The sequence below is a fragment of the Micrasema longulum genome, unplaced genomic scaffold, assembly GCF_059751315.1.
Source record: "Micrasema longulum isolate JH-2025_06_02 unplaced genomic scaffold, ASM5975131v1 h1tg002333l, whole genome shotgun sequence".
Taxonomy (NCBI): Eukaryota; Metazoa; Arthropoda; class Insecta; order Trichoptera; family Brachycentridae; genus Micrasema; species Micrasema longulum.
In genome coordinates this window covers 69,009-85,294 of record NW_028279483.1, presented here as the reverse complement: position 1 = coordinate 85,294, position 16,286 = coordinate 69,009, and the positions used below count along the sequence as shown (strand labels likewise).

The window sequence follows — 16,286 nt, the reverse complement described above, 5'->3', positions numbered from 1 at the left end:
GAACGTTAGTTATGCTTACTTAAAAAATGTAGGTATTTTATGTATTCTTGTTGAACTTCCAAATAATTATTTTTTTTAAATAAAAAAAAATTAAAATTGCCTTTTTGAATTAAGAATTGTACTTAGCAAACAATAAATCATATGATATTAGAAAGTTATTTCTATAATCCACACATTTAGACAACTTATAGGTCCAGAAAAGATAATATTTTTAACATAGAATAGTTACCTTAATATTTTTTTTAAATACCACAACTTTTTTGAAAATTCTTTCGTTTTTCATGTAATGATAATAGCGGATAATGTTTAAGAAAAGTTATTCATGGAAAAACTTATTAAGTTAATTGAAAATTCAAATTTTTAATTTAGTATTTTATAAAAAGTTTTTAGAAGTATGAATGCATTGTACAAAATACACTTATGGGGACTAAAACTTTGCAATTTTTTTTTATTATCAAGTAATTTTAAATGTGCATTTTAGAATTAATGAGCTCTTCCTCTTTTAATCTTTCTGTATTGTAAACATTTTCTATTATATTGATTTCTCATTCATTTACCATTTCAGAAAGTACCTGAAGGTGATTGGTTCTGCGATCAGTGCAAACCTAAAGAAAAAACTCCCCAAAAAAGAAATAGAAAAGTCTTCAAAGAGGAAGATTCCTCCAATGAATTAGATGACAGCAACAGGTAAATATGACAGAATATGAGGTGAAGTGACACTCAGGAAAGACTCGTGGCTATGTACTTGTTTGGACCCACTAGAAAATGTGTGTTAAGCCAGAGCAAGTCTCCTCTCTTTCTTAGGTTTCATAGTATTAATACAGCTAAAGAGATGAAGTATGCTAGCGACCACGCTTGAACTAGGTATTTTATATGATGCATAACAACACGTTTCTCGTAGATAGATGTATCAACAATACATCAAGCGAAGCAACGTCCATCCGGCTCCAATATTTATCTTTAACAAAAATTTTAAGGCTAAGATTCCATTCGACAGTAAATACTTATTCACTCTTTTTTCCCTATACAAATTTATATATATATATAAGCGCCCTCTGGGGTGTATTGGTTAAGATACTTCACTCGCGCACGGAAGGTTCTGTGTTCGATTCTCGGTGAAAATACAAGAAAAAAATAATACGATTTTTCTCAAGCCTGAGTGCTGTGTTGTTAATTCACCATAATAGGGAAATATCACTTTTTTTTTTAGTAATAAAGGTCTATAAAATACTGTCCAGTAAAAAAAATATTTTTTTTGTTAATTATTAGTAGCATAAAAAATACTTTTAAATTCGTAATTTCATAAATTCCAGCAAAACCTTTTATTTCATTGGCAACGTCTCATTTGTTTCTGGCCATTCAAATTTGTGTAGAACAATGTCACGAATCTTGACATCACAACAACAAAGCTAAACACGTCGCATTTTTCTACTAACTTATTTTTATTAAATTTATTTTTTACATTCATGTATGAAAACTAAAACTACTCATATTATTAACCCAGTTAAGAGGTTTATTTAACAAAGCTGGATATCTTTTTTAAATATGTTTTGATTTTACCATCTTATTTTCAATGTTCGTATTCCCCTCCCAGTTGGGACGGCAGCGTTACCACGGCCCTTTGCACTTCATGCGGATCAGGGGGCGCCCTGATCCAGTGCTCTGTGTGCGACGAGGGCTGGCACTCGGAGTGTCTGACCAGGCCCCCGGCTCGCAGAGCCATCTTCACTTGCCCCGCCTGCAGCAAGCCCAAACACAAGAACAACAGAGGTAAGCCCTTCTACCAAACACGCTGTAAGTAAAGCTGCGTACAAACCGGCCCGATGAAGGCCAACGAATGACATTCGGCATTGTTCGTTGGTCGGTCGGTCCAATTTATTTTATGTTACCGCTGCTACCAATTGCGAGTGAACGCCAACGAAGCTTCGTTGGGTCAGTCTGAGCACAGCTTAAAAGGAAAATTAAGAAATAAATTAAACCACTATAAAATAATATTTTAAACCGGGTTGTGGTCCCGTGGTAGTATTGTAGACTCACGGACCAAAGGTCCTAGGTTCAAATTCCACTCTACCACAACTCGGTTTCCATTTTTCCAGCACAAGTTATGTACGACTTTTAGGAAATGGTCTGAAAATTTAAATATTTGAGTAAATAATAAGAACTTAAGTATTTCTCTTTTTAATTTAAATAACCTACCACAATTCAATTCCCATATTTCCAGCACAAGTTATTCATGACTTTTAAAAAATGGTCTGAATATTTAGGTAAATAAGAACCCAAATATTTATTTTCTTTGTAGCTCTTAAAAGAATGTAAAAAAATCCCTCTGCAAACTGTAAGATATTTAAAAACAAAAATTTAACATGTACAAGGTCTGTTCAGAAAATAACGGAAGTTTCCAAATTTTGCGGGTTTGGAGAGTCTGATTGTCAATTTCTCTCTTTCACTCATGTAACAAAAATGATCAAGATACGCTGCGATCAGTGTACCAATGCACTGCCCTATGCATCATTAGGTGCGGATAGGGAATGATCATGATGATAATATACTGTTCACAAATCTATTTTCCATAATTTACTTTTGAAAATATGTAATTTTTGCTGTTATAGCAAAAAATGATTTCATTGTTTTTTTTTTTACCTTTAAGATACTGTGAAAAAACTCCCTCGAGTCACTGTGTGGTAACCTGAGGTTAACTTAGGTTAACCTTATCTAAACTAAGATGACAGCCTGATAATCATTGTCTCTTTACATCTTAGTAAAATTATATGTGTCATGCTTAGCGATGTAATTAGATTACATCTCTTTCTCTCAAATAATGTTTTTTATATTTGTCTCAGGGTTCTTGATATTTTGTCATTTTCAGAGATCCCGATGGACAAAATATTTCATTTAAAATTATATAAAATACCTAAATATGTGATTTTTTTTCTAATGTGTTAAAGTTTACTTGAAGATTACAAAAATCATGGTAATATTCATAGTATTTGCCGAGATATGAATTAAATAAGTCCAATTTGCTATGGCGGTTACATCACAGAAACGGGCGGGTTAAATAAAAGAGTTATATCTAGTCTTGTATTCTATGTAGGTTTATGTGACATCATAGCCCCCACGAGAGTTTTAAAAAATATGTATGTATACAAAGGATCATTCCTCATATTTCTACATTTGACTCTAGAAATGGATCGCAGAGTGAGGCGTTGTGCAGCCGATGCCATGACAAACATCAACCACTATTCTAAGATGCTAATGAATTCCTCTCGCCACCAGAGTGGTTCGTTACCAAACACAACAATCATTCCACTACTTCATCTCTTAGTCTTCTCATATCCGACTCACTTCGCACTGAAGACTTGCCAAAATCAATAATGCTTAGTCGCGTCAAGTCAAATTAATCAATTACTCCCATGCATGATGTTTGTATTCATCGCTTGCAACCCAATAAAGGCTTTTTTCAACATTCGTTATTTACTTTCCGCTTGATCAAATCTATGGTTGTGGTTTTCTGATTTATTAAGCTTCTCCCGTCACGAATTGTGATTCAATTGAATTCGATCCAATGTGCATAATTAATTAAAATTATTTAATTCTCTTGAAAGTTTAATTACATATTTCACAGGGAGCTAGCTCTTGACATAATCAGGTATCTTTTAAAGTTTCTTGTTAAAATAAATAAAATGTCAGTCACTTGAAATGGAACTCGTTTGAAATTTCTCGATTAAAAAAAAGAAAAAACTGTAAGAAAATAATCAAAATATTTGAAATACATGTAAATTCTAAACAAAAGAACAACATGCACACTTTACCACCACCTTTATTTTTACATCTTAAAATACACATTTGAAAAATCTACTGTCAGACTGTAGAACAATTTTTTTTCAATGTTACTTGCATCGACCTATTTATACACGTAGATCTGAGCCCGCAGAAACGATGACACTTAACTGATGCCCAAATGCGTATTTAATCATTCTTTGACCGTTAGCTGGGTGTGACATGAGAATGACGTTAAAAATCGAAAGCGTGTAAGATATTTTAGGATAAACACTGTAAAAATAATGGCATAATTTTTCATTGGGAAGTATTTGTTTACAAATGATTAACAAACCTTAAAATAAAATTATATTTAAATATGATTTTTTTTTTATTAATGCCGAACTATGCCTAACGGCACAAAAACTAATCTCTTTTTTGAACAGGGTGCACTGGTAGAAATACGGTTGTAAAAAAAAATTATGAGTTAATATTATTTTAGCAATTCGCGACATCCAGTAAAAAGAAATTTAAGAAAAGAATCTGATTGGGATCCTTTAAAAACTAATGTTGTTTGGAAATATTTAAATATGTACAAACTTAAATTTATTTCAACAGAGAGAGAAAACATTTTTGAGAAGGGAATATGGAAGTCTAGGCATTTACAGGGCTTGGACCTGTCATTGACTGGTTTAAGTGGGCATTTTACACACCGTAACATTCAGGAAATGTGGATGTTCAAACATGGGCAGAATGGTGAATGTTACACAGTGTGTAAAGTGGCCACTTAAACCAGCCAATGACAGGTCATAAGCCCTGTAAATGCCTAGACTTCCATATACCCTTTTAAAAAATGTTTTCCCTCTCTGTTGAAATAAATTTAAATATGAACAACTCCCTAGGGAGGAAATCCAGCCAGTCAGCAAGCATTTGGACATAATCAAACATTGTTGAATGTACAAACTTTTACGTACTGAAACCGGGTATCCTCACAATTTTTGTAGTATATGCATTCTCGTCGAATGCAGCCCTGGATGAATGAACAAACTCTGTAACTATGGGTACGTGTCACTACTTTAAAAAAAATATTGTGCTCTGCAGAGTAGGGTGCATCTATGTGTATTAATAGGACGATGGTGACTTGTCTATTTTATGACAGTTTAAGCCCTTTTGCTTTCTAGCATCTTTTCTGTCTTTAAAAAACTATGCATAAAATCATAGAAAATTGCAAATAATTTACTAATTTTTCAAAGGAATAAATAAAATTACTTTGTTTTATGAACCACTTATTAACCAGACTAGTTTCGGCAACTCAATTTGAAATAATCAATTAAATTTAAGTCAAAGCCCTATTTTTGATATTTTCCCTGTAAAGTCTAACCCTACCTTAAACACAATTACCCCCTCCCCCACCTCACCATAAACACAATTACCCCCTCCACTAACTTTATCGACACCCACTGTTCTCTGTTTCTTTTACGTATGTATATATATAACCCTGAAAAGGGCAACGTGAGTTGCCGAAACTAGTCAGTTGTGACAATAAATAAGTGGTTCATAAAACAAAGTAATTTTAAATTATTATGAAAATAAAACTTTGATATTAGTGTTACACAATTGTATTATTTTACAAGAACACTACTATAGTTTTGGGAGAGCACTCCTCCCATCGACAGGTGATATAAAACTAATATAGTAAACACAGAATATTGTTCACAATGTCATAGAATTTAAACAAAAAATAAACAAATTAATCAGTGAAACTTAGAACAGGGGGGTTTTTTTTCCATTGTCTAAGGTGTTAGCATATATTTAGATAGGGAAAAAAACCCCCTGCTCTAAGTTTCACTGATTAATTTGTTTGAATTCTATGACATTGTGAACAATATTTTATGTTTACTATATTAGTTTTATATCACCCGTTGATGGGAGGAGTGCTCTCCCGAAACTATAGTAGTGTTCTTGTAAAATAATAAAATTGTGTAACACTAATAACAAAGTTTTTTCTTCATTATAATTTATAATGAAGTGTTACGAAGTGAATGCCGATTCAATTAAAAATACAAAATAATTTTGTTTATTCCTTTGAAATATAACAATGAACTACAAAGTTAGTGCTACAAACATCCAAAATAATTTACTAATTCTTGTACTAATATATTTTTTAATAAGTGTCATTATATATTTTTTTATGCAACCTCTTACTGCAGATAACAAATGTTTGTGTATTTTTGTAGATTCTGATAGCAGTGAAGAGACTACGGCTGCAAAAACGAAAAGAAAACGTCCATCTAAAGACTCCTCGCCAATCGAACAAGTCAACGGAGTATCAAAGAAAGCCCGTCGATCTGCTCCTGTTATACGTATGTAATATTTAGTTATTATGTTGAAAGACACGGACTAGCAATGAACTTACTTCCTACATAACATATCGTATTGCCCATGTAACCTTAACACGTTAAATATATCGCGAACAATGACGTAATGCTGACAAAATAGCAATTTTTAAAATGCTAAAACTCTTTTTAAAATAATAAAAAAAAATGTAAATAGAAGTACAGATTTTTTACAGTGCTAAGACTAAAAAGCAGCAATTGTAGACATGCTGTAAAATATTTGGTTGGGAATCCCGAAAGCGCCAACATGACACGGCTCCCGTGACTAACGCGGGGCTACAATTTTTAATGAACACAGGAGTCGTGTCCGACGCAGAGAACGTGTTAAGAAACATGTATAATATTTTTTCAAATTGAAAATAAGTTCCAAATTTGTTGCAACAGAGAGGGATAACATTTTTGAGGCGGGAATTTGGAAGTCTAGGCATTTACAGGGCTTACGACCTGTCACTGGCTGACTTTCCTCAACTCTTCCATCTGTTAACTTTTGTGAAGTAAAAGAGCTGAAACCTTTATCTCGTCAAACATTGTTGAAGAAAATAAGGTGTTTCATACTAAGTATTTTAAGAAGAGCTTTTATACTTCCGGTTGGTTTTATTATGGCTATCATTGTACACATGCATTGGAACATAATATTTATCGCTATTTTTTTTTATTTTTTATTTAAATTATTCATTGACAATTCTTGATGGAATTCCATGTAATGATGTAATAACTTATATTTACATATACATAAGTTATTAACTTAAAAATACTTGGTACACTTCTACACACCAGTCTGAAGATACCCATTATAGGGTGAAAGCGCTAATTGGTCAAATAAATAAGTGGAAGTGTACTAAGTATTTTTAAGTTAATAACTTGTATATAAATATACGTTATTACATCATTTATAGTTAATATTTTTAATCCATAAATATTCAGATTTACTAAAAAAATAAAGGTGAATTTTAAAATTACACACCGTATGGTACAAACTTCGTTACAATTTTTGTCATATTGCTTACAGTTTAAAGTAATACCAAGGTTTTTTTACAGCAGATACCATTTCAGAGAAATATTTTTTATTTTGTAACTGAATTAAAAATAATTTTTAGTATAAACCATCTATTTTATCAAAAAAGAAATGACTTAATATTTGTCAATGTTAAGGCAATTAATTGACACCCATTATCAATCATAATATTTATTGAATCGGCATTAATTTTGTGAAATAACACTATTAAATTAAACACTTTGTTTTAAAAGACCATTTGAGTTTATTTTGAAGCACCAGTAGTTTCGGAAAGCACAGATCCTCTATCTACAAGTGTAAAACTCACTATTATAAACTCAGTGTTATATCACCTGTAAATGGAAGGTTCTGTGCTTTCCGAAACTACTAATGCTTCAAAATAAACTCAAAAAAAGACTGAGGAACTTCAGCCCTACGTAAATTGGATACAAAAAATGTTTTCTTGTATGCGGTAAAAATTAAAGCATGAAATTATATGGCAAAGTTTCTTGAAAATGTACAAAAAATATTTTAAAATATTTTGGACTTGAAAACTACTTTGGACGACGTCACTAGTTCATATGAATCATCCAATGATAAAATTTCTCATAATAATAATAATAATAATGTTTGGATATAGCGTCATTTTTGTGAAAATCACCTCAAGGGCGCTGTACAATAAATAAATATCCCAACACGTCTTGCAGCTACAGAGCGCATGGACGGTTGGGATTCTAGTTCCTCGTCTCCAATTATGAAATATTACAATTATGATATATATGAGCTAGATAACAGAACGTCTTGCAGCTACAGAGCGCATGGACAATAAGAAATCTAGCCCCTATTTACATATTTATTTTTTAAAAATTTATTTGAGAGAGTTTAAGTGATATTTTAAAAACATGTACAAAAACAACAACTCATGTACAAAAACATTAGTAATATAGTTTATAACATTTAAAAATAATATTGGAGCAACGTTGACTCCTTGAGGTTCTCCAGAAACTAAGTGAATTGGAAAAGAAAAAAAAGTTAATAATTCAAATTAGCTGTTTGCATTACTTTTTCTTATTCATGTTTTGTTCTTATTTTAAATTCGTTTGTGTTTAAATTTAGTGCACACAGCGTACGTGGTAAGACGGTGTGCGGCAGACGCCCTCAATAATATCCACCACTACACTAAGATGCTGAATAGAAAATATCACGATGAAAGCGGTTTGTTCTAAAACCATTCACAACTTTTTGATGTGCTTTCCCCACTTTGTTTACTTTATTTTGCAGCTAGGATTAGCAAGTGCCCGTTATTACGTCATGTGATATTATTTTTGCATGTCGTTCATAAGGTAAATCGTGTAGATAAAATTTTATGTTTTCATAAGCATGGTAATCCAATAATTATAAATGTGTCTTGTTTCAAAATTGTTTTTTTTTTTAATATAAAATATAGAGTTCATATATTTTTTTATGTGACATGTTCTCATAATATTTTTTTAAAGCATTTTAGATTATGTATTCTATAAGTTAATCAATCATTCTATGTTGGAAAGAAATGAGTGTGATAAAAACGGAGTTGTATCTTAAAACATATTTATCTGAATATTTACTTAATGTTAACTTCATAAGCTTTGAAATAATGTAAAGGATTACGTTGTTGCGTCAGTAATATCTGTTGAGTGAATTTTTGTTCTTAAACTATGTATTTGTAATTTTTCCTTTAGTTTTTTTTAAAAATAAAAATACACTAAAATTTCGTTTTTACGTTCCTTAATTTTACATTTTCCCACTTTTTACGCCGAAATGTTTAGGTCCCATTTTTTTTCCATACATTCTCATTCAAATATTCCCCAAATTGACGTTTTTCATTACCCCGGTTTTACATTGAAAATTTTTCGAAACTTCTTCGATCTGTCAAAAGACGCCCATCGCTCGCCGCCACGTTTGCCCAAAATGGTGAGTAAAATCAAGGTAAAAAAAAATGTGTAAATTGTTATCTCAAACTAAATTCAAAGTAGGGTCAGTGTAATTGACCATTTTGTTTAACATGCGGTTGACGCATGTTTAGGTAGAATAAAGTCGTCAATAAATTACGATGCAGAAAGTTAATAAAATTGGCAATAGAAATATTATATATTCATAATATTTCTATTGCCAATGTTATAAACATAATGTGAAAATGAGATAGTTTAAATAGTTATCATAAAAGTGTGAAACAGTTTTGTTGCTATGTAATATTTTTATTTTTACTTTTTTAGAATTCAATTATTTTTCCCCTCTCCTCCTGCATTCATAATAAATTAGTGTGAAATCTGTAATTGGTGTTACTTTTTTTAATTGTTCTTTTGTACCTTGTTTTATATAAAGACTATGATTTCATTAATAAATAAATAAATAACAGTTGAAATTTTGTGGTGCCATACTACAAAAAGGGATACCATATAACTTTAAAAAAATCATATATTTGTAAATAACGCACAAAAAAAGTATATATATATATATTTTTGCTTAGATAAATAGTACGCTAATAGAATTTTTTTTATTAGAAAACAGTGGAATTCCTCATTGGCTAAATGGATAGATGATGGCATAAGGATAAAAGTAGTCAAGGTTATGTAAGATTAGAATTTCTTTAATATATTATAATTATCTCAATTTTTATTCTTCAGATTCCGAAAGTGGCGATGAACCATCGTCAGCCACAAAAGCTCACAAAAAAAAGGTGTCTAAGGAGACTTCGCACATAACAAACGGTGTCACCAATGGGGGATCTCACGGCAAGCGCTCGAGCAAACAAAAAGAAGACACAACCACACCGAGAAGAGCGTCCGCTCCTAATGTCTCACGCTTACTTTTGGGTAAGATAATAATAATTACATTTTTAAAATCTCAACTCATAAAAAAACATAAAAAACATAAAAACATAACATATAAAAACAGCACATTTTTTCACATTCGCATGTGAACTTAATTTTTTTATTTATTAATTATTTACAGAGTCATTCAGTCCATTACAATAATAAAAATAAAAAGATGCGGGTATAATCAAAATAAAATAACTTAAATTAACTTTTTTTATTGTTGTTTTATTTCTCAAAAAACTTTTTTTTTTTAAGTACTAATGTTGTATTAATTTTTTTATTATTTAGTTATTCTCAATTTTACTGTGTTATATTTATATTTAGTAGGTAAGATTTTCTCATGGTTATTGCTATCTTTATTTAGAAATGTTATGTTTCTTTTTAACTTTTTGTATTATAGGTTTACTAAATTGTTTAGTTTTAATTATTATATTATTTCATACTATGTACTACATGATTGTTGTGCACTGCTGTGATTATTTCTGTAAATTATTATTTTTTTGTAAAAGGTTCTTGGAACCGTTGATGTGTAAATAAATAAATAAAATACAACTAAAGAGAATTAAAGCTAGAACAAAAAAAAAAATCAAAATAAGATCTGGTATATTTTAGTGACTGTTCAAATCTAAAGAGACTTCACCATAACGTCCAGATCCTGTCTCGAGTTTGCATTGCGACACAAGCCATAGTCTGTGGTAATTAATTGATTTCACATAAAATTATTATAATATTTGGATTGTTCCTTATTTTGTTTTTTTTTTTTTTTCAGTATCTTGTATAATATTAAATTCCTGATAGTAATTACCGCACAAATTATCATATTTTTTTGTAAAAATATGTTTTGTGAAATACAAAACAATAAATCGTTGGAAACATGTACCCTTATGTAATGGCACATTATAGAATTTACGCAAATAGTTGGTTTCGATATGTTTTTCTACACATAACATCTCATTATATTCCTGTACCCCGTAATATAAATTTTGATTGTTCTTTGGTTGACAGATTTGTCGAGAAAGTCTAACAGACGATCCGAAGCTATCCACCAAGATATTCTAGAAGAACTCCTTGCTGAAGTCATGAAGCACAAGGATAGTTGGCCGTTTAATGCTCCCGTCACGGTTGAAGAAGTAAATATGATGTGTTTCTATTCAATCATAAATGTTATGTTTGGTTAGCTACGGTTAACAGGATGCTGTTAAAATAATATTACATCATCGTCATCATTATTCCTGTTACATAAAGGTAAAGTGATCAGTCTCACGCTTCAGGAACAATGAAACAACCGTTCAAACAACCTCTTAAACCAATATGTCATATCCACCCTGCCAGGAATAGAACCCAGCACCTCAAAAATGGTATATGAACATGTCGACCACTACATAATGATGCAGACGATTTCCTTTTTTAGGATTTTGACCTCGGAGCAGCCATCGGGTGGAAAACACTTGTGCTGGGTCCTGGTTCTATTTCACAAGCAGAACTGCATTATCTATCATTCTCTTTCTTGACACCAAAAATTGAAAGAAAAATTTTTTAAAATTTTGTTTAGAATTATAAATTATTTTTTATTCATTAAACAACTTTTCATTGTTAAAATGAATTTCTAGGTCCCCGATTACTTTGAAGTCATCACAGAACCGATGGACTTTGGAACTATCAAAACAAAGATCGCACGGAAGAAATATGCCACTGATTCGCAGTTCATGGCCGACTGTGCCCTTGTGTTCAATAATTGCTTCGTATACAATCAGGAAGATGACGCAGTAGCAAAGTAATTATTTTCATTTATTGTAGAATAAGGATGGTATTCCCATCTGTATTCTACCACTATGCCTTGGCGTAACTTTATACCTAGATTATGAGTAAGGCCCTAAGGGTCTGAGATTATGATATTTGCATATATTTACTTTTTATTTCAATTTTCAGGGCTGGATCGAGATTGCACAAGTTCTTCGATAAACGATGCAAGGAGCTAAACATAATTGGACTTCCCAGTAACGATGCACCCCTGGTAGAATCTTCAAAGAAGAAAAACCGTACCTTAAATTGAAAAAAAACAAAATACTTCAAATTATTTGGAAGGTTTTAACATTTTTTATAAAAAGGCGGGTGTCTTAATTTAACTATTTATAATTATTTATACTGGATACATTGTTTTAGTTATATATATAAGTTAGAAAACATCAATCTACTGTGAATATTTATAAAATGGGCTAGTGACGTTTTTCGTGTTTTATGTGCAAGGTGCTTCAGTTTGAATAAATTATAGAGATAATGGAGCAGTTAAATGGATCCTAAATAGCAAATACGTCATTCACTAATTTTTTAAATTGAATATGATGTTTGGTTATTTTTGTGTTCTTATAAGTGAGCACGTTTTACCATCACCATTTCAATAGAGTGTACGTCCAAACCTCGGGAGAGTGATGATTGAATGACGTCATTAATAGCTGAGCAGGGATCGCCAAAGTATGACAACTTTTCCCATACGAAATATTAGTCATTTTACCCGGAACTCTTCTACCACGTATTTCAATATACAGTGCTCTCTCAGTAAACACTGAAAATTACAGCATATTTTCATAAAGAACCGTTTTATTTAGAAATATGTACTTTGTTAAAAAAAAAAAGCGGATTATAGTACTTAAGAGGACACGCGATCTGACTTTTCTTCATACAAATGTATTCCCATATTTTCTTCCTGGATTATGGCACTAGAACAGAGATTTTTTTACACAAATATCGCTTTTTTTATTAACCATCCAAAAAAGTTCCCGGTTTTATCTGCTGTCTTGGGACGTACGGTACACATAAATGATGAAAAAATGGTACCAACACTAAAAAATTCATCATGTGATACTTTTTCAAAAAAATAGTCTGTTCTGTTTTGGGGTGCGAAAACCATTTTCCGCACCCCAAAACTGAACAGATTATCCCATGACAACGAAACCTCGATTTTGTCCATTTTAGTTAGGCCGTCCGACGTGCAGTTGTCTTTTTCGGAGGTATCTGCGAGAGTGAGAGAAAAAGTATGTTCAAATATCTATTCATCAAATTTCTCTGACACCGCCTATCCTCTCGACAGATAATCAAGCGGCCGGTTACCGAGAGAGTACCGTAAAGCATTCAAGCTGAGACACCTATACAGACCAGTGTTTGAATATTAAGATTTTGATTTGTAAGTAGTGATTATGGTTAATATTACGTAATAAGATTTTTAAATTTATCACATTTGTTACATGAAATTTCTGAATTCCATTATCAATATTAAATTTAATATTTCCATCATTTCAATAAGAGGGAATTTGTATTTTTACTTGGTACTATAAGAAAATGAAACTTGTTTGTTCTTATTCATTGATTCCTCCATTTTTATTCCTCTTTCCTGAACAATAAATATTGCAGTACGGTCTTCGGGTAACATTGGACCATAAATTAAGCAAATGCACTTTAATTATTTAAATGCTCAATTTCAAAATTACCCAACTCGCATACCATTGAACAACTCATAAAAAAGAATGCATTGTTCATGTTTATCTAAGTTTCTATTCATTTTGTGGGCAAATTGTGGAATGTGGAAGCATAAAGAACACCAAATAATCTTAAATCATACAGCTGATTATCCCATCCAAAAAATTACAAAAACGTGTAAAAGTGGTCCAATGTTACCCGAGATGATGAAGAATAATCTCATTTAGAATATTTTAAAATAAGTTTTATTTATAAAACCTGTAGATCAAGTATTTTTGTACATATTATTACTGGTTTCTTGCTGTTATGTATACTAGGTGATGAGACTGGTCTAAATAATATGTATTTGTGTTTATTTAGTGACGGCGCTCAATATTATTAAAAACTCATCTCCACTTTACTGGAAATATTTTGAACTATTCCAATATCAACTAAATTTTCATATCAAATTTGCAAGAATCAAATCTCCCAATAAATGTTACAATGCTTCGGTAGAAAAACCACTTGAATCAACTAATTAAATACATTTCAATCGTTAACCATCGTTTTAAATTTTATCCAATATTTCGTACATTTTACGGGGGATAAAATTAACATCATAGGACTTATTACATTACCAAGTAATTGAACTGTTTATTGTAAGAGCCCCCTGGGTGATTATGAATAGTAAATAAATAAATATTTGCAATAACATAAAATGAGACAGTAATAAATATCCACAGTTTGATTAAAAAAAATACATGGAATTTGTGTACATGTATTTAAAAAAATACTTATTTATTCTTCGATATTAATATTTTTTCCTTCAAAGTAATCACCATCGGAAATAATTTTGCTTAAGCCACCATTTTTTAAAAACATTTTTGGTATGGCCTTCAGTTCCATCTGCAATTCGGTCTTTATCTCCTCTATGGTGGTAAAACTTCAATCTTTAGTAGTCCTCTTTATCTTTGGGAACAGAAAAACGTCATGAGGTCTTTTTTTTTGTCAAAAAGTTGCAAACAAGCCGTGAGGCGTAAGCGGGCATCCGTTATTTCGCTCTGAAATAATCCTGAAAATTCGCCATACACACCAAAATGCGTTTACTAGTTTGTCTGTCAAGAACCAACTACAAGTCCTAAATGGCCGAAAATTGACAGACTAATTATTAACATGTGTAACCAATCGACGAAAAAATTGGCCTCTTAACAAATATTCCATATCTTTTTTTTTATCAAACTTCATATACGAAGTGTTTGTTCATTCAGCGGTACCGTGTTTAGCGATAAAGTAATAAAAGAAAAATATTCATACTCATCATGTACCCATTACTTAAATTGTGAATACGGGTCATACAACAGTTCGCAAGGTAATTTAGTTGTTTTTTAAGTGACAAAACATAATATTATTGCAAGGGAACAGAGATGGTATTGTAGGATTTTGTTACTTGTTGTTAGGGGAACTCCTACACAAGTTGGAGATGACAGAAAACGCAATGTTGATGTTCGATGTGCATTTATTACATGGCAAATGTAATACAAGATAGTGAGAACCTAATCGAACTGGATGATGTGGTTCTATTATAGGTTGTGTTTTTTTGTTCCTGATGTCTATGGCGGGGATGAAGTTGACGTACTTCAGAGCGTTGCACTAGATTTGTCAACCGATTTTGTTTTTAAGAATTAACATCCTGTGTATAATAAGTTGGTCTTGCACAATATTATTTGAAATATAATTGAACAGAAAATGCTAAGTTACCTTCTTCGGTCGATGCTCTAGATTTCTAGTAATAATTTGGCACATTTGTGTGTTATCTATCGGTCTATGGACGTTGTACCCGTAGTATTTTAATGTTTATATATTCAAGGCGTTCGAAACAGTCAAATTCGGAATGAATTATATTGTATAAAAAGATTCAATCATTCATCTTTAATTTTATCATAAACATTGTAGTATTTTTTATGATAATCATCGCAGGGTTATAAAAGTAACCATTTTATGACGTCATTTTCTTTTCCTCAACTGGTAGCCATCGAAACACGAACAGTGTATGTGTTAACCATCGATATGTAGCTTTTTCTCAGAGCATGTGATTTCTAGGTTAAAATGTGTGTTTTATTCAATGTAATGTCTCACTATAAATAATTATTTTTACAGTGTCTGACAGGGTTATGGGTGATTATAGTTGAATGTAAACTAAAAACCCTTTCTTTTCTTCATGGGATTTCACTTGCTTAACTGTACAGATTGTCAGTACAGCCACTCCACAATGCTACAGCGGAGATTGGCTATCAATGGCAATTTGAATTTTGTTCGCAACCACTCAGAATAAGGATTTGGAGCTACGGTTCAACAAATCTCTTAAGTTTTTAAGCCAGAAAGATATGTCTTCAATATTATTATTCGGACTGCATTTTTCATATTTTCTTTCGATCTTTATCTACCCATGATATTTTGAGCATTCTTTTATAGCACCACATTACAAATGCTTCTAAGTATCCTGGGTAATAGAAAATCCAGCTTTAATATGTAGAAAAGCACTGAAAAATGTTTCACTCAAATTGAGGTTGATTTACCTAATTACTAAGGAAGTCATGGATTTTGAAAAAGCAGTTTCTTGCCATCTTCATCCTTTCTTTAATCTCCTGAGAGTCATCCGGTGATCCGGAATTTTATTATTGCATGTAGCCAGTGGGGTGTTTTCACAAAACAGGAATAGCATTAAAAATGTAATAAATAGTTAGACTAGATTTTTACAATTCTACAATGTATAAAAAACAAGTTTTTATTCATAATTTTGTATTTTAAAAAAAAACACATAAAACGGCTTGC

At 31.4% G+C, this 16,286-nt stretch overlaps 1 protein-coding gene across 2 annotated transcripts in view; it reads left to right on the top strand.

The window, feature by feature from the left end:
• Positions 1-13,305, top strand: part of Acf (ATP-dependent chromatin assembly factor large subunit) — a 30,610-nt gene extending 17,305 nt beyond the window's left edge. The window contains exons 17-24 of one of the 2 annotated variants that reach the window (XM_088240045.1): positions 566-687; positions 1,595-1,770; positions 3,182-3,277; positions 5,994-6,119; positions 9,810-9,998; positions 11,007-11,131; positions 11,612-11,775; positions 11,931-13,305. In XM_088240045.1, the coding sequence (XP_088096171.1) occupies positions 566-687; positions 1,595-1,770; positions 3,182-3,277; positions 5,994-6,119; positions 9,810-9,998; positions 11,007-11,131; positions 11,612-11,775; positions 11,931-12,054 (1,122 nt within the window). In that variant the 3' untranslated portion in view covers positions 12,055-13,305. The remainder of the gene's footprint in view (positions 1-565; positions 688-1,594; positions 1,771-3,181; positions 3,278-5,993; positions 6,120-9,809; positions 9,999-11,006; positions 11,132-11,611; positions 11,776-11,930) is intronic. The other variant, XM_088240046.1, reaches the window with a different exon arrangement.
• Positions 13,306-16,286: the final 2,981 nt, after the last annotated feature.